Genomic DNA, 22,591 nt, shown 5'->3' on the forward strand with positions numbered 1-22,591 from the left:
AACCAATCTGTAATTCTATGATAGAAGAAAAAGCCCTTAAGCTTACTGTCAGCTGCCAGGCTACAGTAAAAATATCCTTACCTGAAGAAGCTGAAATTGAAGTCTAACGGAAGACAAAATTTCTCAGAGGAACCAAAAACATTTCCCTGAATTACCTACTATACATCTGTGCAGTAAACCAAGAACCTTTCCACAAGTGAATCTTGCAGGTAAACTTTATATTTCTATAATCTTAGAAAGGCTTCTCACACAATTTAGAGTACACTGAAGGCAGAAAGAAATTTATCAAAGTCAACCATAGCAACAAATAATTACTCCTTGCACACAGAAATGGAAAAGCTATTTTGTGTCCCATATTCATCAAAAGTCCTCTGACAAGATGAGAAAACTTTCACAAATCTAGTACTGACTAGCATATTCTAGTCCTAACCAAGAACACACAAGAACACATATGCCATGACAAATTTCCGAGCTTCACAATTCCCTTTTAAGTGGCAACCTGTTTCTACATCAGTGAATAAGCTTAGACACAGTTTTTTTGTGAACCAGAGCAACCCTTTAAGTAGCCAGCTCCTTGAGAATCAGGCCATGTGCAGGTATATTGCATCCTACCATGCAGGATCTACAGCTACTTCAGTTCAACTGAAGGAACTCAAGTCTTCTCCTAACCAGAAATCAGAACAAGTAACCTCACCTGACTCAAAGTCTGTCTCTGCCCACCACAGTACAGTTTCTACCTCACAAACACTGCACCACACCTGTTGCACTCACAACAGTCAGCAGAGCCAGCAACTTCAGCCTGTCTTTGCTCCTCACAGACTTGCTTGTTCAGACAACTCAGCTCTAAGCTTATATCATGTGCACAACCCAGCCTTACCAACCTCGAGCCAAGATACATCCCCATCTCTGCTGTGGAAAAGAACCTGAAACACTCAGTTCTTAAGAATGACATCTCTGGAATTCAGCAGCATTGCCACACATATAGGTTTCTTCAAACTCTCCAGATAAAACCTAAATGTACAAAAATTGTACAATAACAAGTGTCCCATTCCCCATAAGCACATACATTCCAGGAAAGCAGCAAAGAACAACCTAACAACAGAGACAGCAAAAAATGACATACGGAATCCTTTTATCAATCAGTTCTGGACTAAAGAGCTTGTTCCTACACAACAGAATAAACCCAAGTTTTTAAAGATTAAGGTAATCCCTTTAACCACTCTTTATTCACACTATTCTCTAGAAATAAAAGAAAACTGCAGAAGCCTGATGCTTACTAAGAAAGAACAGACCTATTTTTTCTAACTCTTACGGGCACTCCACTGCATTTACGAAGCTCCACACCCATAGGAAACCATAAACCCACAATTGCCAAGTATCTCACAGAAACACAAAAATCGATGCCAGCCTAAGAGATAGTTGCTAGAAATCTTAATGCATTCTGAGGGAAATCTGCAGTGCATCTAGTACTGCCCACATGCAAGAACAGTCTCCTTCCATAGGAAACGGCACTGGGATGTGAGACACCCTGTTTTGTTGTAGTTCCATGAAAAGGTAATGAATGCTTTACAGCTTGGATAACCTTATCATTTTTCCAAAAAAAGCATCAAATAAATGTTTCTGTCCTATCTGGTAGCATTAGGTTAAGGTTATTCTCTATCACAAGAGATTAGATTTGATTCTCCTTTTAGTGCTGCTGACACAAGGAAGCTGACGCAGGCTAACAGACACAGGCAGCCAGACGACTGGAAATATTCCAGATATACTGGAATATATCAACTTGAATCTGCCGATTGTGGATAATTGTGCATTAATTTTGCAAATAAGCACTCCCTTGCAAAGCAATAAAGATGATGACCTATTTCAAGCCAGAGGCAAGTCAGATACAGAAGAAGCCTAAATCCATTCTATTCAGGGAGGACTATGGCTCCACAAATGCGAGGCTCTAAGCCACAAAGTTATTTTCGCATCCTTTGCTGCCTGTCAAAAGGTGCAGAGCCCGATACAATACAAAGCAAACTAATCTCTCATACTTTTTGCACCTGGCATCAGCACTCAGATCTCGCAGCACATCCCAACTCTAAGTTGTATGATTCATATTTGGTAGAAGACACCTGAAAGTTCAAATCTGTTCTGTAAAAAAAAAAAAAAAAAAAAAAAAAAAAAAAAAAAAAAAAAAAAAAAAAAAAAAAAAAAAAAAAAAAAAAAAAAAAAAAAAAAAAAAAAAAAAAAAAAAAAGCAGCCATTATTTGTCCAAGCAGGAGATGCCCTGAAGTTGGATCATCATGTTTGGTGATGATAGAAAATACTCCGTTAGAACCAACAATGTAATTAAAAATAAAATTTAAGCATTTTATATGGAAACTGTTTAAAATCATCAATACATATCCATTATTATTCTAATCAGTCCTTTAAGGCTTCTTCCTTACACAATCAATGCAATGATTTGGTCCACTGAGCCAGGATCCACTTTATCATAAAATGTCATGTACAAGATCATCCTTAGCTGGACTACTGTATTAACTAACTTGAAAGCAAAGTGCTTGGGCGCAAGAGAGGCAAGAGGACACAGGCATGGGGTTAATACACAGTACCTCACCTCATCATGTGCATATCAACATGCAGAGGTTGTGGTTTTGAGTTTCTGCGCTGAAAATCACTGTTACCTATTTCTCACATTTTGGTAACATTCCTTCAGGTACTTTCCCCCTTATCCATCCTGAATGGTCCTATTCCTCTTCTTAATTATTACAAAGTTTGCTTTTCATTTTCTGCAGGCACCTGTTGGAACATGCACATACAGCGGGAAGGACAGTCCTTTCCTTCTTCCGATACTCCAGACTCCACCTCTTCTCCATCACTCAGTGGAAGTTTCTTGCAACTTGCACATCCACTGAGTTAATTTTTCAATTTTCCCTACTATCTGCTGGCTCTTCACGCTTACCACGTTTTCAAGAGTGTAATTAAACTATTTATTGAACAAGTGTGAAAAATACCAACAGCAGAAAAAATTTAATGAACTGAAAACCAGCTTGCAGTGGGTTTCACATGAGAATGTACACAAGTGACAAGAACATCAGTATCAAGGCTGCCTTTCCTACTTCATTTCCCAGCTTTTTATTAATCTTGGTGAATTGTTTTTATCATTTTTATTAATAGGTCCTTTACAATGTCTGAGACAGCCAGTAATGGAAATAGACTATCAAAGTTTGTACCTAGGCAGTTAAAAACGAGTCTGATAAAATTTACAACCACAGACGAGTAGATAAGTTACAGACAACAATATCTACAGAAGTTACTGTAGCCAAGAGAAAAGGGATCCCTTATCTCTTTTTCCACAGAAGTCTATGAATGTATCTTTTTAGACTAACAAAGAATGGCCCTGGTGGAGATATACAAAATTACATTCAGGAAGGGAAACCCTCCAGAAGGGGTAAAACACTTTTTGTACCATCCTGCCTGACGACAAAGATCATAAGTAGGTCAACTAATACAGTAATGTGATCAGCAAGCACCTGCTGTAAGCACAGCAGTTAATAAAATATTAAAAAGGCTTCAAGATGAAAAGCTATTTTCCATTTAACAGGTAACACTTTTTAGGAAGGAAAGACTAACTCGGAACCAGCAACGCAGGTTTCAACCGCATCTGTTTTGACACTGTGCCTGTTAAACACCACCACCCCACCAAAACCAAACACCCAACAACTTCCACCCTTATCCAAAAAGCTAGGAAGCGTTTTGCTAAGGTAACACTCAAGTATGAGAGTACCATCTTTGAGTAGTTCGCTGCAGAAACTCTATGGAAAAAAAATCAGTAGCAGACTAACTGTGCGATTCTAAGACAAACACATTCAATAAAAACTTGCTTTCTTTAACTGGGGGCCTTCCACCACCCCAAATCTGGGTGTTACCTTATTCTCAGTTGCAACTGATGGTTTGCAGAGAAACGAGAGACACAAGAACATTAAGTGAAAGATATCTCTCTCTTTTCCTTTCATTAATTCCAAACACAAACTGAATTGCTCATCATTCAGCTCTACTCTTAAAGCAGAATAGTCTTTCAGTCTGTCAGGCCTTTGCCCCTTAACTTGCCTCGTCTTTAACAAAGGAATTAACACTTCAAATGTTCATTACACCTTGTAAGTGTTTAAAAATACATTTTCAAATACATTGCAAAACTGTAAAGGATAAAGCTCAGTGAAGTCCATCCTGTAACATAACCAAGCAGTTTTTCTGTAAGAACAAAGCCACCAGGAGCCTTTGGCACTGTCTCCTCTGCAGCTCACACCAGCCTAGATGGTGGGTGCAATTATCACATTGTCCTTGCCTATTTACTCCTGCACCCTTCCTTGCTCTTTCTCCAGCACATAAACCTTTGGATGAACCATTTCAGATGCTAAACAAGCAAAAAATTGTTCTCTTTGTCAAGGTTAGCCTTCTGCCAGCCTACTGTGCTGAAACAGCTTGGCAAAGGGCCCAGTGATCACCTGAGCTGGTGAAAAAAGTCACCTTTCCTCTCTATAGCCCACAGTTAGATGGATTTGGGCTACCATGAAGCAGCAGCCTTCCTGTCTGGGTTTCAATTCTCTTCCATTCCCCCACTTTTTCCATCACCTGCCATCTTTGCTGCTTGCTGCTAAGTAGAACTTGCCTCCAAGCACTATAAAAAGGAAAGTTAACAAATGTTCTCTTACCACAGTAGAACAGCAGTGTGTGGAAAAATAAGAGCTGTCTGTATCCTTCATTTAAATCATTAACCACCAGTTGCACAGCTAAATCTTTAATTCCATATTCCTCACGGCTTTTGTGCTGCAGTACTAGTAGTCCCTTTTATTCACTTTGGTATTAATTCAATAGTCACGAAGACCACACACAGACTGAGTTCTGGTACAATTCACTGTATTTACATCCATTAATTTAACAACTTCTCCCTAGACAGTCAAAGGTTTAAAAAAAAAGAAAAAAAAAAGAGAGAGGGGGAAAAAAAAACCAAAACAACTATCCAGATTTTCTAACCCATTTAAGAATGCAATTTTGCTTTATACAGGTAACTACCACAGAATCTCAATACTGTTAAACCCATGCAGAGGTGACATTTAAAAAAGATTATCATGAATACACCAGATTATTTCTCTGCACACCTTAAGTTGAACACAAATTATATTTGTGAAGGAAAGCAAGCAGCCAGCCAGCTAATTACAATAATTGCCTATAAGAAGCAAATGGTAGTCGAGCAGAGCTCTTACACAGCTTGGGTCATATTAATTAAAATGACAAAACAAATAAACTCAGTCTCAGCTGAACTACAGAACTTAATTCTTCTCTCTCCTTGCCAGAGCACACAATTAATTAGACTATCCAGAAAAGATAATCAGCACCTATTTAAAAGTTCATTTTATCAATCCATACAATAATTTGTTATACACTTTACAATATTCCACCACTAAACTATTACTACACTGTGCATGTGTTTCCTACTAACTGATTAGAAAATGTAAAAGACAGCTGTAATTGTTTGGTCAAGTACAAATATATTCTGCTTGCTTAGAAATATCCGTGATACAATAAAGCAATTAATGTACCCCATTTTATCACAAACAGGTCTCAAAAGCTGAAACAGAGCAAATATACTATGTTTTTTCTTTTTAAAACACAAGTAATTTGCTCCCAGGCACAGAAAACAGTCAAATAGGAACTGCCACAGAAACCACATTCTCCTAAACAGCACTCTACGTTCTACTCAGCAGACCATCCTGCCTTAGTAACCCTCGTATCAACTTCAAAAATTAACTCATTTAAAAGGTAGAATTGGCTCCTTGCCACCCATCACAGAATGAGAAGAGTTAAAGAAAAACTTTATACATTTTAACTACTTAACCTACAGTCTGGAAAAAGTTAATTTTGAACAATGGACATAGGCTTAAAAATGTCACAAGACAACACAAACAGCATTCTACCACAATTACGAGAGAGACACATTTAAATCTACGTTACTTAAACCAATTAGAGGGAATGTTTGACCTATCAAGTTTGATGAATAAATTTACAAAACCAGATCAAAGACTGAGGCACCAATGTACAACCATCCAGTTCCAAACACCTAGATACTACCAACTTCTTAGCCACAGTGATGTATTTTACTTCAGGTTGATTTTGTAGTGCTTTTCAAACACCACTAGTAAATAACTTGTACTTGAGAGATAAAAAAAAAAGACACAGCTCTCAGACTTCAGAAATGTCTACCTTCAAAGCAAACCCTTTATCTGAGATAAAGAGGGGAAAAAAATTATGTTACCAAGTCTGCGCTCCCAGTGTCAGAAAATGTTGACTGAACACAACATAACTGCATTTGAAAAGTATTTACTACTTATCGGGGCATTTAAGAACAGCTTTAATAATAATGATACTGTTTAAGGGGCCTCACTATGGAACAGATGAAGATATCAGAGCTGGCATGCCCCCTTTTGCGGTCAAAAAAAAATAACTCCTAGCCACTTAGTTATGCAACACATTTTTAAACTAAGTTCATTTTGTTCATTAACAACTTTTCCTACTTTTCTCCTAGAAGAAAGATTTTAAACAAAGCTGGTACCTTCCACATAGAAACTGAATTGCCCCTTCATGCCAAGCTTTGTGTAGGTACCCTTGGGAGAAACCACAAAATTATTTCACCTGATCAAAACCTTAGAAAAAAGAAAAAAAGTTTCCTTCAGTGCTCAAGCACACTCCTGTGATCTCCTGAATTTAATACAGATAGCGTGGAAAATTCATTTGATGCTGAGCACTTGTTGAGCACTGCAGAACAGGTTGCATTTTTAAGAGAGCACAGGTTCTGTTTGCTGAACTTAAATGCTTGTGGTGGTCAGGGAGTGCCGTGGCAGGACAATAACTAGCACTGCTCCCTGAAAACTCCTGCCTGAACTGACAGCATCTTCAGTCTTTGGGAAGGGTTACAAATTAGACCCTTGCCTGCTTCACCCTTCTTTGCTAGGGTCCACTTTCATAAGATATCATCAGAAACAGAACAAAGAAAGGCACTGTGGCTGCTCCTCCAAGACTCATAAATGCTAAACAGGTGGAGTAACAAGACAAATACTTGCAGTAAGGGGTTTAAGCAGGAAAAAAAGAAATAGTGGGAAAAAAGCAGAAAAAAAAAAAAAGAAAAAAAGATTCTGCATCAACCAGCCTTCTGTAGCACTGGCCACAGAAGAGGGAATCAGCTGAATGAGTACATATTTTATCATTTTGGAAAGAAGCTGTGCACAGGAGGAAAGATTTGGATGATTCCATTATACACCCAAAAAGCTCAGGAGCAACCGGAATAAAAAAGCTGAAGCAAAGAAACACGTATCTTGCATGCTGACTTCTGTATCCTGCACCAGCTATGAGCAAGTAGCTTTGTTCACACACAGATGTGTGAACAGTTGAAAATTACGAAAACCACCTCACACCTCAAAAAACGAAAAACTGCACCCAGAACTCTCACGTGGTCAAGGCTGTTGAAAACGTACACTTGCTACACAAGAAGCTCCCAGACACCTTCACGTCCCTGGCAGAGCCATGGCTGCAATCCTATTTCTGGGAAAGGCATGGCTTGCTCAGAAGGGCTCCAGAGACACCAAGTCAGGTTGTTACATGGGAAGCCCAAGACTATCAAGTCTAAGGTGTTAAGACCTAAACTGGTAAGTCCAGTGAAGGAAGTCTCAGCTGAATATGACTTCTCATTCAAATAAAAAATGAAGGCTAGTACAGTTTCATGGGGAAAAGATGATTTATAAAAATAAATCAGAAAACGGGGAACACACACACACACACCACACCACCACTACTCCCCCCTGACAAGCCTTTAGGGGTCCACTGAACACTTCCCATGTTGGAGAGATTCCATTCACTAAGTCTGCAGAAAACTAATCCAGAAGAAGTGATGGCAATTTCCTACAGCGTTACTGAGTTGAACCAAACTAGGACAGGACCTGCTTGGTACCAAGGTGGCCCAAGGGAGCAGACCTGGCTAAGCCATGTGAGACAGCCCAGGAAATGGTAAAACCTTCAGCTCTGGGTGTCAGAGCACCACTTGGTGACTTGGGTCTAACTGCAGGTATTTCTACTCTACTGTGCATTTCAACCCTTCCAGAGGCGAGTGGTTCAAACCAAAAATAAAACTTACACTTGGTCAGAGTGCATCTCAAAATGAAAAAAAAACCTGTTACACCTGAAACAGTTTTTATGAGAGGTTGGACTGGAAAACAGAAATTTCATGATCAGTTCAAGCCTTCTTTTGTTTCCCTTCTAAGTACAAATAAAATTAGACTTCCTTCTAAATCAAATTCCCTCCAAAATATTTCATGCAGTCAAATTTTTCTATAGATGTAACAATTAATTAACCTGAACTACAGATCTGTGACAACAAGGTGGAATATTGCAGCCTCAAGGAAACCTATGGGGTTTTTCAGTTTGTTTTAAAAAATACCTGCCATCAAAAGATATCTCCACTATTTAAAAAAAGAAGAAAAAAAATCAACCAAAATCCAAATCTTATTTGGTCTACAGTATTTTTAACCTCATGCAACAACAGAACTGCCATTCCTGGCTAAACAAGCATCAAGAAGGATATTATTAGAACAGCTTTAAAAATAAAAAGTCGTTGAGTTTAAAACAAAATACATAACAAAACACAAATGGGAATAGTATTAGTGGCTTAAGCAACAACATAAATTAACAACAAAAAAAATACCAGTACTACACATTCTGTACCCAAACACTTTGTGGATATTCACAGAGACAAGAAACAAGCCTCCTAAGACATCAAAACTTTTCAGAAGAAGAAGCCATTACTCTATGAAGCAACTTTTGTGTAATCAAACAAGCTTCCACAGGACAGAGCTGTTAATCCTATTGCCATTTGGGAAAAACATCATAAGCAGAAATCTCTTTAATATCCCAAATAAACTCAGGTATTTCAAGGTTTTGGGTTAACATTCTATCTACCTTGCCACAAAAAAATCATATAAAGGCCTAAGGAAAAAAAGATGAGAGGTTATCAAGCCATCATCTTTTCTACACCTGGATCAACTTTCCCCCATCATTCCTGACATATGTTTGCCTGTGGAGGTGATAATCTATTAATGGGCATTTTATAAATAAGTTAAGAAAGTCTATTTTAATGCTTCCCTGTACATAGCCATAAGGAAAATTATCTCATAGTAACATGAAACCATCTCCTCTGCTACCATTCGAACTCTCTGCTTCTGGCAGTAACAGCCACAAGCTGGTGAATGACTTATTTGGATTCTTTTTTGCAATAGATTTGACAATTTCCATTTCTTTTTTAATCTCAGGGGTTTTTTCAGTCTTTCTTCAAAGCTCTGACCTTCCAGACTTCAGATCACTTATTATGCTTCTCTAGACTCTCCTCAGCTAGACCATGCAGTTCTTGAGGTTGGGACCCAAAGTCAGACAGAGCATTCAGCTACAGCCTTTCCCATGCTATGCAAAACAAAAGAATTCTTTCACTTATCCTTTGAGACACACTACTGCAGAATATTAGCTGCAAAATGCTTTACATCCCACTCAAGTTTAACTTGTCCTCACAGTTAAACAGCATGTCATTCAAAGACTGTGGAGTTATCTCAGTCACTGAACACAAATGTAAGGAAACGTAATTGAGATCGAACATAAAGCAGTGACGTTAAAAAACCACTCACATGGTTTCAACTTTCCAAACTCTTTGAGAACTAGAAACTTTAAAGGAAAGTTGTTCTAATACCCAACACAATAGGTTCCCTAAACACTACTGTAACAAACTAGCCCCAGTTTTACTTGGTGGATCTATATTATTTTATGAGAACCCAAAACTTACTTCATATTGTAAGGTCAGAGGTGCCTTTTCATTCTGTCTTTGTTTGATATATCTTTTCACCCACTCTCTATTTTATTCTTCATCTTAAATCTGTTTCATAGGATTAAGGTTTCTAAATTTATAACTAATATTCATGCAGGATAAATTCCAGCATTGCTGCCTAGAAAATGACCGACCATCCAGCAGCTCAGGCCCTCACTTCACAGCCTTCAAAATAATTTTGGTCTTACAAAGAGCAGTTCAGGGCACAAAGCTCCGAGTACAGAAAATCCCATTTGAATTATTTAATATTGGTGTAAATAATCTCTAGCAACAAGAGCAGAACCTTTCCTCCCAGCTGTCACACACTCCTTACTATATCAACAACCCTGTAATACTCTGAAAACCTTCCATCCAAACAATCTCTTGTCCCATGAATTCATCCTGGGGAAGAAGCCAACCAATGTGCCTCTGGACGCCAGCTCACATCCAGGCCTCCGAGCACCAACAACCAAATGGTGGGTGGAAGAGGGAAATTTCTGCACATCCACTTGCCCCTACTCTTTTCAGATCCTTCTGTCTCCAAGAAGTACCCATTTCCTAGATGTCCATATGAGTGCACAAGCAACTACTCTTGCCAACCTTGAATTGTAATATGGGGGGGGGGGGGGAAGCTTTAGCAATTACTATACTTTTTATTGTACGAATTATTATACTGATTACTAGAAAATTTTCAGTATCGGCACTTCAGCTTCCAAAGCAATTTCTGAAGTCTCAAATTCACTGTTTCATTAAAAACTGGTCATGAGTTGAACAATATGGCTTAAATTTGTTTTTCTAAGGCCCAGAGAATTTATAAGGGACGCTGATGTAGCTGTAACCAACATAGAGCACTCCATTACGACCTCAATATGGAACACCCCCTTTACCAGAGGGCTCCAACTGTGTGTAAGACGACTTCAACATCTGTCAGAAATTATTGCTGTCCACCCCCTTTTAAAACTAGAAACTGAGTGGGGAACTGGGAATCAGGACTGCATTTCCCTAAAGGCTTATAGGAACTGAAACCTTTCCAGGTATCTCCTCAAAATCAGTAAGGTTATGCTCCTTGACAGGTTTCCACAGCAAGGTTACTCCTAAAGCTTAGATTTACCTTGTCTGGAAGGACTGAGACAAAACACTAGAATATGGATTTGTATTAGAGCCATGAGCCAGTCAGAAGCACTACACTATTTTTCTGACTTATGCCACTTTGAATTTGCATTAGTCTGTATGTTGACTTGGTTTAGTATTAAGGATAGTTTCCATTTTAACTGTGTCAGCAATTTTTTGTGCTTGACCTTTATTAAAGGTACAGGTCTAGATGAAGTAATAGGTGTACTTACACAGTAAACAAAACTTAATTACTTACAACTCAAGGAAGAACTAGCTAGCTAAAGAACAAAACCACATCAGAAAATAAAAACTCTAGAACAAGCTCTGCCTTTAGACCTCTGTGTTTCAGTATTTCCAATGTATAAGAAGTTTGCTTTAAAATAACACGAGAATATCCCCACACACTTCCTAAATACTTGCACCCATACTGGCAAAGTCCCAACCTTTCTGGTTGGCAGGTGTTCCCTCTCCTTCACATAGGGAAGGTATTCAGGATGGGGGCAAAAGCAGCCACACTATGTAATTTACCATTTGGAATCAAATCCAATTACAGACACATGCTAAAACATTTTTGAAGTTCAAGTGACTTACAGCAGTTTCACAAACAACCCCCCTTTGGTATGAAAATTGATTTTTTAAAAAATTCCTGCCTCCTGCCACTGCTTTTCCCTCTCTTCTCTTATATTGCAGTTTATCTATCCAGCTCAGCTGTATTGATGTTATTGTTCCAAGGGCCACAATATAAACTAGTTATTGGAGTAACTCCATAGAGATTTGTTTTTTAAGGCAGAAAATAACTGAGAAGTGAAATTCCCTGCACAGCTGCACCACCACAAACCGGGCAACAGAAGTCAACGAGAAGCTTCTTAACCTCACTTTGCTGCTGAAAGTGTTTGTTAAACCCCACTCTTCAGGTATTTCAGTTTCTCAACCAGTTGAGAGTTTCTCCTTACTCAGGGAAGCTGGGACTGGACTCGCATTACTCAAGGCATTTAATCACCCTGCTGGGTGGGTGTAAAATAGATGGTGCTCTGCTCAGTTTTGCCTGCCCTCAGCAAGTAACTCCTTAAGATGAGGGAACCAATCTCACTTCTCCTGAACATCCACAGGGGTGGAATCCTGCCCCCTTTCTCCCTTCTGACCATCGCCCCAGCATGAGCTCTAGTAGTTGTCAAACTTCTCCACTCATTAACTCCACTACGCTATTAATAAATAAAATGGATTATAAAAACTTGTCTTTGGTGAGTTGGGAATCAAACTGGACGCCTCTGAGAGCTGCTGATCAAAGCCAGCTCATTTTCCCTGCTAGAGGCAGAAAGGAGAGGTCACCAGGTGGGCTTGGTCCCTCACGGGGCCACAGGACTGCTCATAGGTGAGAGAGGTCCTGCGCGGTTTGCACAGACATACCGGCGAAAGCTGAGCTGAAATAATCCCCAGCGAGTTCAGAACAAACCGGCAGAGCTCCTGCCGCCTGTATTTCCCTCCAGAGCAGAGCCGGTGCACGGCATCTGGCAGCCTGGTCTGGCTCGGATGCCTACAGTGCCTGAATTTGCAAAGCACCTCGCGTTGTGAGGGCGCAGCGTGTTCCTTCCCCCTTCCGAAAAAACATCTCAGGAGCGTTCGCAACTCACGCTGCAGCCCCGGCAAAACAGGTAGTGCCGCTCGCCCTCCGTGGGATTGGGAAGTTAAGTAATAAGCCCCAAAAACACAGGAAGTATGTAAGAAAGGCACAAACCAGAGGCCTGACATCCTCCGTGCCCCCACAATGCCCCGTCCGCCAATATTTCCTCAGACCCCTTGTGCAAAGCCGGGGCGCGTCTACAGAGGGAACCGAACCCAACCTTGGGGGGTTCGAGATGCATTTCCCGTGTTTCCAAACCCATCGGGGGGAACCGATGGCCAAGCCCCCGTACCAAAGCCCCGCCGGCCGCAGCCCCCGCGGGGGCACCGGGCCGGGGCTCCCCGCGCCCTTCCCAGCGCGGCCCCGCTCCTTCCCCCGCCGGCTCGGGCCGCCCCCGGCACGGCACGGCACGGCACGGCCGGGCCCGGGCCCCGCGGGCGGGCACCGCAGCCGCCGCCGTGCGACTGCCTCACCTCCTCCGGGATGGCCGGGTCCCCGCCGCCGCCCCCCGCGTAGCCGGCGCCCAGCGCGGGCGGGTCGGGCTCCATGTCCCCGTTGAAGAGCGAGGCCCCCTCGGCGCTGCCGCCGCTGCTCAGCGCCGCCATCTTGGGCCGGAGCGCCGGGCCGAGGGCGGGGCCGGGGGCGGCTGCGTCCCCGCCGGGGCGGCCCCAACCGCGACCCGTAGCGCGAGGAGCGGGCGGCGCGCGCGGCCCCGGCCCGCTCCCAGCGCCGCCGCGTCACGGCCCGGCACCGTGACGTCACACACGGCACCGCCGTGCGCCGGCCCGCCTGACGTCACCGGGAAAGCACCGTGACGTCACAGCGCGGCCGCCCCAGGAGCTCGGACGTGGGCGCGCGCCCCGCCCCCCGTCGAGGCCCCGCCCCCCGGTCGAGGCCCCGCCCCCCACAGAGGCCCCGCCCCCCCCTCTGCGCCGCAGCGCCCCCTGGCGGCCTCCGCCGGTCCGGTCCGGTGCCCGGGAGCGGGAATGGGGAGCACCGGGGAAGGGTTGGGACCATTGCAGGGGGCACTGCGGGTCCTTCCCAGCCGCGGCCTTCGCGGCAGCGGGGAAAACCCAGATAAATGAGGGAGAGCGGTGCCGACGGCATTAAACTGAGGAAGGAGTGGGATGCCGGGCATCCCTCGGCGAACAGCGGCGCGGCGGCTTTAGGGTGAATCCTGGGAAACGCGAGCCGCGCTCCCAAAAAGCACGCGTTAACCTGCTGGCTGTAACTCTAGTTAAAACTGAAATAATCGATTGCCAGGATCGATAAAACATCCATATTTTTCCCACTGACAGCACTGGGCCGTGGGCTGCCCGAGCTGGCACCCTGCTCACAAAGGGCGCTCCAAGCGAGGGAAGGGTCGGGTCTGGATAGCAGCAGGAATCGGGACCCCTCGTAACAACTCTCTCCCGTTCTCCGGCTGGCTTTGTCCAGTCTGGAGGTCTGGGAGCAGATCCCTGTGGCCGAGTGTCTATCTCGTCTTCCCTGTGTGTGCATGACCGGACGTGCAGGAATTCCCTTGACAGCCCGGCTTGCCAGGGATAACGGGTGGGCTCACACAGCGGGACCTGCCGTGGCCTCCCGTCCCCTGGTGCGAGTGACAGAGGGACCAAAGCAGTGCTTCGGGAAATGCCGCTCCCTCCAGCTCAGGAGCGAGGAGGAGCTGGACTCGGCTCTTACTGCTGCCTCCAAAGATGCTCCCGCCTTGTCCCCAGTGCCTGTGACCATCTTTCCCCAAAGTGCCACTGGGCTCCCATGTAAAGTAAAACCTGGACCCGTCTCGTATCCTTGTGTGCCACACCCACTGAAATGCTGCTTACACACACATACATAAGGCCTTCGCTAAATCGGGTGTTTTAAGCTGCTGTCGTGCTGAAAAGGTCGTTATTACAGATACCGAAATGGTAGCAGTATTTTAATGCGTTGCAAAGAAAAGCTGCTGTACCAGAACAGCATCGGGACTTCGGAGAGCACAAAGGCTGTTGTAACACAGCCTGATGCATTTTATTGTGGCCAATTACAATATACTAAGTTGAAATACGCAAGCGCAAACATCCTTATCTTCGTTTCGCTTCAGCTGTGAACGTGTAAACACACAGCCTCTTAACGTAATAATCCTGGTGATAGATTTGAGATTTGTATTTCACCTTTCACGCTGGGGCCATCGGCGTGGAAAATTCTTTCAAGTTCAGTTCAATACCGGCAGTGCTGTAACTGGCAAATAAACACAACTTCAATTTACTGTGCAGACACAGGAAAAATACGATGGAGTTGGAATTACCAGACTCTGATGTTACGAGGGAAAGGATCTTCGGGCATGAATTTAGCTGAGGGTCTCTCCTGTAGAGAGCTATGCAGTATTAACCACCACCTGAACACAGAAATAAGCAAAATAATCTGGTTAATATTAGTTAATATTTCAGTGGATTTTAATGGGTCTTCTGACAGGTTACACTTCCCTAAGAGAGGAGCCTGGGGTTTCCTATGACTGGTGGCCTGCGGTGCAGTCAACAAAAGGCTGCACAAGTACATAGACTAAGCAGTTCGCCAAGTTTAGAAATTTCTCTCTAATAGCCACATTAATGAAAAGGATAATTATCAGCAATTCCTGCTATGTGATGGGAATGTGTGATGGCAGTGAAAAATGCACACAGGCCCTGGAAAATAACACCCATGCTGAGGATTAAGCGCTGGGACAAATCTCTCTGATCTCTGAAGGAAAAGGCAACAGAGGTAATAGGAGATGGCTCTCCAGGCACACAGCCTGTTGTGGAAAGGCCAGCAGAGTAATACAGGTTAACTGACAGAGCAAGTCCATTCATTTCCATGAAATTTATACCAAGGGATAATTTAGTCTCAAGGCACACAATGTAGTCATAGCCCTTGTTTTATTCCCCAAGCAATTTATGTCCAGGGCATAGCCCTAGCAGTGGAATTAGTAGATGAGCAATCTTTTAACTTGTAATACCTTTCCCAATGATTTTGTACTCTTGGGTGCCTTCCTTCTGAGCTTCTGATTTTTTTCAGAATATTTTCATCCACATAAAATACTAGACTTTCTTATTACATTTGATGTACCACTGAAGAGCTGGAATTCTAAACCATAATACTGAGAACTGGAAACACAGCACAATTACCACCTGCAATATGTGAGATAAAAAAAGAAACACCTAAAGAACTACTTTAAAAGATTGTTGTGGAGGAAGGAGACAGAAAATCTACTATTTATGCTATCCTTTCCTTTTGACTGGGGGAATCCACACCTAGTAATAAATGGAATTCCCTACTGCTTCACACGGTGGCCATTTGGCTCCCTGCCTAATCCATCATGATGAAAGATAAATCATTGATAACTGGAACTATTTCTTGGCGATATGAAATCCCATCTACTGATAATTGATAGCATGAACATCTTTCACAGAGATCAGCTTTCATTACCAACGTAGGTCAAAATCAAACTTACAGCCTAGATGTGAAAGGGAGGTTTCTGCTATCAAATCTGTGGGCCGCTGGCTGGTTGACTCCTACAATGCAGCACAGCCAGTTTATCTGGTAGTGCAGCAGGTAATGCATAGTTGTAAATGTAAAGCCTGCCACCTCCCATCAAACTCTTGGTTAATGCATTGGGGTTTGATCCTCCTCAGAATTCATTAATTTTAACTTGGGTCAGAAAACAGGTCCAGCTGTTAAACCACAAAGACTCTTCAGCTAGACTGCCCACCACCAGAGCATTTGCCTGATCTAATCAACACCTGCACTTTCAGAGAACAATGTTTGAATGAGGCAGTAAAAAATTTATAGGACTACCTCACTGTGAGCATTTGGACACATCTTTTGTGATCTTTATCTTTCTCTCCCCCTCCCCCCCCCCAAAAAAAAGAATTAAATACTACAAAATATGAATGTCCAAAAGAGATATTAGATGAAACCTCATCTAATTGGTCTCATTTATTATATTCTTTCTATAGAAGACAGTATCTCAAAAAATCCTAGCCTTCCATTTTCTTAATCAAAGACTTACAAAATTTGCATATTGATATGATAATTAGTATGATTTTTTAAAGTGGTGTGAAAACTTGATACACATTGGATATCTGAAGTACCCTTAAAATTTACCCAAGTTTCAAAATACTGCTTAGCCTTTTCACGCACTGAAAAGACAGTATTTGTCCCGTGCTTGGTGGCATTTGTGCTTGGCCCATGTATGTTTGAAAGTGCTGGGTTAAATTCTCAGTCTTAACAGAGGAAATACAAGTCTGCATGATTTGTGAAAACACAGTGTGTAATGACACTGGTCATGTTCCCTGTTACATTGGACAGAAAATGTGAAGCAGAACAAATATTAGGCTGTTGTCCAGAGTTAAATCATTTTCTGATTACTAGTCAGAATAATACACACTTAAGAAAATTACTTCCCTCTCCAGGAAAAGAATGCTGAAGATATTTTTTGAGGAAATAACCCATTTTTTTTTCCTTTCTTTATCACCTATATCTCGCTCAGTTTAAGATGGACTATACATATTTCTGCATTTCTAAGAATCACTTGCTGTCTGATTGATGCAATGTAAGGTAATAGAGAAAACAAGGCTGCTATTTTGTTTTTTAAACTGTTCCTGTACAGATCATATGTATTGTTTCCTTTGTAACTTCCTGAGAACTAGTTCAGGACATTTACCCATCTGTGACTCTGCTAAACCTGAAAAATTCATAAATACTGTGAGAAATTATCTAATATTGTGATGATTTGAGCTTGCAGCTGAACGGTCTCATCTGTATTTTTTTTCAGCTGATGGAGACTTAATAGCTCTTTGCCTTTGAGTTAAATACATGAACAGAAGTGATGAGGTTGGGTAGAAACTACTAATAGAAATAAGGTAGGGAAAAAAGAAAATGTGAATCCTCCAGGTTCTTAATTCAGTTTTCATTCTACCATTAAAAGCAATGTTGATCTAACAAGATTTCTTTTATATATAAATAATAACCTGTTCTAGGATTTCTTGTAATAATATTTGGAATATTTACATAGCTTTTATTTGATTTAAGTGTAATTTCTTTTCGAGTCATTATTTATAAAACTGCTGTTGTTCTCTCCGTAAACCGCAGCCCAAACCTTTAGAAAGTATAAACCAAAACATTTTCCTTTGGAGGCAGGGAGCAGGCGAGGTGATGGCACTGGGATGTGGGAGGGACTTTTCATTTAGGTTGCTTCCATACCGTGCACGTTGTTTGGTGTCACAAGAGCACAGTACTGACCTGTTTCCTTCCTATTCCACCTGAGCAGTGACTTTGGGGTCCAGCAGAGTATTTGCTGTGCCACAGTGCTCTGCCTCTCCCTCTGCTCCTTCCTGCCTTCGCTCCCATACTCGCGTGGAAAGCTGAGCAAGCCAACGTTTCATGGAACAGCAGCGTAAATACCAACAGATGTGGCACAAAAGGGGCCATCAGGAGAAAGCACGAGCCCCAAAACCACTACTAAAGGGAAGCAGCAGCCAGTGGAAAAGGAGGGGCAAGGATGGGGTAAAAGATTAGATGGAGGGAGAATTCAATAGAAGTAGATGCTGGAGAAGAAGGTGCAGCTCTCCTAGGAAACGAGAAGCAGATGAAAATAGGGAAACAAAGGATTAAGAAACACTGGTTTTCCTGCCTGACATACTTAACTAAAACCAGGACCAAATCTCATGTTTGAGAAGATTAGTCAAGACCCTTCTGTTTCTGTAGCATCCCTGGTCATTGCCTTAACACATTCAGCTTGTTCGGATATCTGATTTCTGAGTCTTTGTGTTGGATAGTGATAAGCTGATCAGCTTTAAGGACTAAACAGTTTTAGACTCCTCACATTATTATTCCAGCGTGAATAATCACATTTTATAACTCAAAACCATTCCATTCAAGCATTAAAAACCCCCACTAATGTGATTGAGTGTGTTCCAAGAAAGGGCAGGAAAGGATACCACCTCAATCATTTTGCTGTTCAGAAAATGACTGTTCAATTATGTTTCACTCTTGAGATTTTTCTTCATAATATCCAGGGTAGGTGAGCGTCTCCTGGCCTGAATACCTGCTGTAATTTGATTCTCCAGCACTTTACAGACATGTTGGTGACTATCTACATCTCTGATCTAATAGAAGTGTAGATAGTAACTGCACCTTGCAGTTTCTAGCCTCTTCTCTGAGCAGAAAAAGTCCATTAGGGTTGGTATTGCCCTGGAGTAAGGAAACTTTAAGAGTCCAAAAAAGCTAAATCAATAGTAGGAATCAAATACAGAAACTGCAGCTTTGACATGGAAGAGAGAGAACATGGTGACCTATCATGGTTTTTCAGGGCAATACCCCACATAGCTGGATTTTTAAGAGTTACTGTTCTTCAGTGATAGATTAAATAGTATGGGTAACCTTTTCAAATGAATTCTTATATTGTAATATGCATAGGCACATCTTATGTATTTAAACATAAGTGCCTTGTAATGACAGAGTCAGTGTCACAGTTCATAATCCTTCCTTGTCTTTTAACCCTCCTTACCACCAAGACAACACAAGCCTCACAGACATTTAGTCTCTCCCATAAAGGCAAGCTGCCTGCCAAGCAAGTAGGAATTAGGAGAGTCTCCCAACCCTGTTGCTATGTTCTCATCGTTCCTGGGAATATGCACTTGGCCAAAGGCAAGATTTCTGGTGCAGTGGTCAATGGCCTCTCAGTGTTTCTGATGCTGTGGATTGCTTGCAGCTTGCAGATACGCTGAAGGCCCTTGGATGTGGGTATTCCTTTTTGATATAATGAGACTTCTCTCTGCAGAAGATACATTCATTTTGGTAAATGAACACAATTTCTGTTACCCCCCTCTGGGGGAATTCTACATGACTCCAGCTCAGATCTTCGTTTTATCTTATTTTTAAGTGGTTTGCATGCCTAGTCAGTACCCTACTATCTGTCCTCAGAGGGCAATAATGTTTATTAATAAACTTGAAGATGCTATCAAACAACTTGAGTCTGAAAATACAGAGACATAACACACTGTTGGCTGTACTGGTGTCAGGCAACAGAGCAATATTTTGGCAAACATCATGGCATATAAGCAAAATCAATGCAAAAGCAGAAAAATAAAGAGGCCGCAGCGTTACTTTCCAGTTGTCAGTAACAACTCTGATTCTGTAGCCTAATTTTTACTTTCTGGTTTATGCTGTTCATTCAAAAAACGTTTGTGAAGTTCAGAGCTTGTGAGCGACACTTACCTGCACATCACTTGCACCAAACAGACCCAGGACAAACAGGCAAACAACACCATGTGCTGCCTCACACACAGGCTGTGCTCCAATTGCCTCCCATCCACCCTAGAAATGTTGCCTGGCTGGGTGATATCTGCACTGCCTCGCTCAGGGGTTTCTCTCCTATATAAATGTGCCAGCTGGAACAAACCAGCTGAGACCACTTGAGGCTGGAGCCTCCACTTAAATGTTCCTGTGCCTACAAACTAAACACAGCACTAAGTGACATCAGCTGAAATGTAAGTCATACCTCATTTACTTAAATAAAAAAAAAACCAACAGCATAAATTCTGACATTTTAGAAATAATAAAAAAAAAAAAATTACAATAACATTTTCAGTTAGCTAGCCAGTTCACTACTGAATGCAATCCCCCCACACCTTCCAGACCACCTGACATTGCCTGTTGCTTCTCCAGAAATATTCTGAGCAGCAGCATGATGCTGCCTGTCACACACACAGGTTCCTTTGCAGGAGAAATTGGAACAGTAACACCTTGTCCATAGTGGTTGCTGGTTGTAAATAAGGCAGCATCACCCAGGGGCCAGCACAGCCCACCCCAGCTGTGCTGCTCCACTCTCTCAGAGGATGAGGCACTCCTTAAGCCACTTGAAGCTCTCTGCAGAAACCAATGCATGGCACCCAGACAGACTTACATTATTCTAATCAACACTGAATATCACTGGGGAACAGCTCCTGCATACACAGAAAAATGACAGAGTCTCTGGAGAGATGCTGTTTCATCAGCCCTGCCCTGAAGAGACCGCTGTCAAAGGCTAAAGGGGACTCTGTATGCTGGCATAGGATTTAACTACCTGTTATGCAGAGGTAAATCCCATTGATACAGTTGGAGATATTCAGTATTCACACAGCTTCTGGACCACTTCTGGAGATGTATAAATCTGGAATCACATTTTAGACATCTGCTTTTGAAAGGTGGGGGTCAAGTGATGCCATTCACTTTTATTCAGGTAAGACTGTAGTGGAAATTGAGGAATGGGATGCATTTACAATTATATGTTTGCAGCAACACACCACTGCGTGTGGCAGTAGGATGGCTTTTAGACTTTCTGGACCTCAGGTGGTTTCTGCTCCTAATACCATTAAAAGCCTATTTACTGAAGCAGCCCACGAGGCAAACATCAGACCCACAGAAACAACAACTGAAGTGGGAGAGACCCTCTGCACTCTATGAAATATTCACAAACAGCTTTAGGAGCCCTGGGATGAAGTGAAGTACTTTCAAGCATAGACAGAAAACCTAATGGATATAAAAATCCTTTTTTAGGTCTTGTTGAGATTTGTTTTCACAGACTTAGCTATGATATGAGAAAATGTATTAGGTCATCCAGTCTGCCTCCTCCTCTTCCAGGAGAGAAGTGGTCCCAGCGCTACTTTTTATAACATTTGGCTCAGCCTAGTTCTGCCTGACTCAGACAACATAAGCCAAACCCACTTTTTGGGAATCCTCTAATTTTTTATAAATATTTGACTTTGTGGAATTTCCCCCAGTATTCCACCCAGAACAATTCAGCACAGCGATGTCACAATTGTTATCCTGTTGATTTCATACTTACCGCCTTAGGCAATCCTAAATAATTTCTCAGCCAGTGTGGTGGTGATGTCCCTCTAATATCAGTCATGCTCCTCCCCATTTGAACACATTATAGCTGTGCTCTGCTGTGACTGAGACTTCACAAGCAAATCCTTTCAGATGTTTTCCTGTCTGTTCCTTCCTCTCTGTAGTCAAGACATTATTATTTTTACACTTGAGAAAAACGACAAGGAAAAGAAAGGAGAAAGATGTTGAATGGAAAGGCAAAAATGGGTTTTTTTTGTGCTCCCCCAGCTGTGCAGGCACAAAAAGATTCATCCTAAATGGATGGCCCACACATAATTTAAGTTTTACTTCTAGGATTTATGATGAGGGTATTGTTTTCATTTTTGCTTACACTTCCACGCCTCATAAATCCTTTTAAAAAAATTATTATTAGAACATCTTGAGTTTTCCATTGTGGTTTGGATAGTTAAGAAAAATGATGCTGCACCTAGAAGAGGTTAAACAGGAAAAGTTTCTGCTCTCACACATCTCAATATCAAGATAATGAACAGAGAACTCCCTCTGAATGATTTTGTTTCCAGGATCTACTACCAAGGATTGTACAAAAAGTGCCACAATCATTTACAGAGGCATTTCACTGAGTTTAAGGGATCAATCTAAGATCCTCATAACATTTGTTTTCTTTGCATATTATCCTTTCTGCTTCATTCCCTCATCAAAGCTGCCTTTCAGATTTGTGAAGCTTTTCCAAAACACAGAGACTTCATTGATTACTGTTTTTTAAAATTACCCTAAAATGGACTTCAAACTCAAAGTGGTAGAGGAACATGTACAGACACTTTAACATTTAAAAAATATTTACCGTTTAAGAAGTATCAGATATTTCTTTAATTTTTTTAACTTTCACAATCTGACCAAATCATTTTTTTTTTTCAGCATTTGAAGTCTCTAACATGTAAAGCAGAACAGCAAAACCAGTAACATATCACAGCTTATCTTATGTATTAAAAATGTCATCATTGTTGCGTACAATCATCCCTCTGAAATAAAGCTTTGAAATACACAGAACCACAGCCAGACTAAGCTGCTCTTTACACAAGGTTCTCCTGGGGTAAATTCCCACCCTGGAAGCAGCTTAAATTCATGACGCT

At 41.9% G+C, this 22,591-nt stretch overlaps 1 protein-coding gene and 1 long non-coding RNA gene across 2 annotated transcripts in view; one reads left to right on the forward strand and one right to left on the reverse strand.

Moving 5' to 3' along the window:
• The window catches only part of BRAF (B-Raf proto-oncogene, serine/threonine kinase), a 76,855-nt gene extending 63,632 nt beyond the window's left edge, over positions 1-13,223 (reverse strand). The window contains exon 1 of the mRNA XM_027881184.1: positions 13,088-13,223. Coding sequence (XP_027736985.1) covers positions 13,088-13,219 — 132 coding nt within the window. The 5' untranslated portion in view covers positions 13,220-13,223. The remainder of the gene's footprint in view (positions 1-13,087) is intronic.
• A 1,466-nt stretch (positions 13,224-14,689) lies between these two features.
• Positions 14,690-19,249, forward strand: LOC114056189. Its single transcript, XR_003570944.1, has 3 exons — positions 14,690-15,350; positions 17,404-17,491; positions 19,145-19,249. It is a non-coding gene; the product is annotated as an uncharacterized LOC114056189 (long non-coding RNA).
• Positions 19,250-22,591: the final 3,342 nt, after the last annotated feature.

This window comes from Empidonax traillii, unplaced genomic scaffold, assembly GCF_003031625.1.
Source record: "Empidonax traillii isolate 1590-97213 ecotype Southwest subspecies unplaced genomic scaffold, ASM303162v1 scaffold84:size2688230, whole genome shotgun sequence".
NCBI lineage: Eukaryota > Metazoa > Chordata > Aves > Passeriformes > Tyrannidae > Empidonax > Empidonax traillii.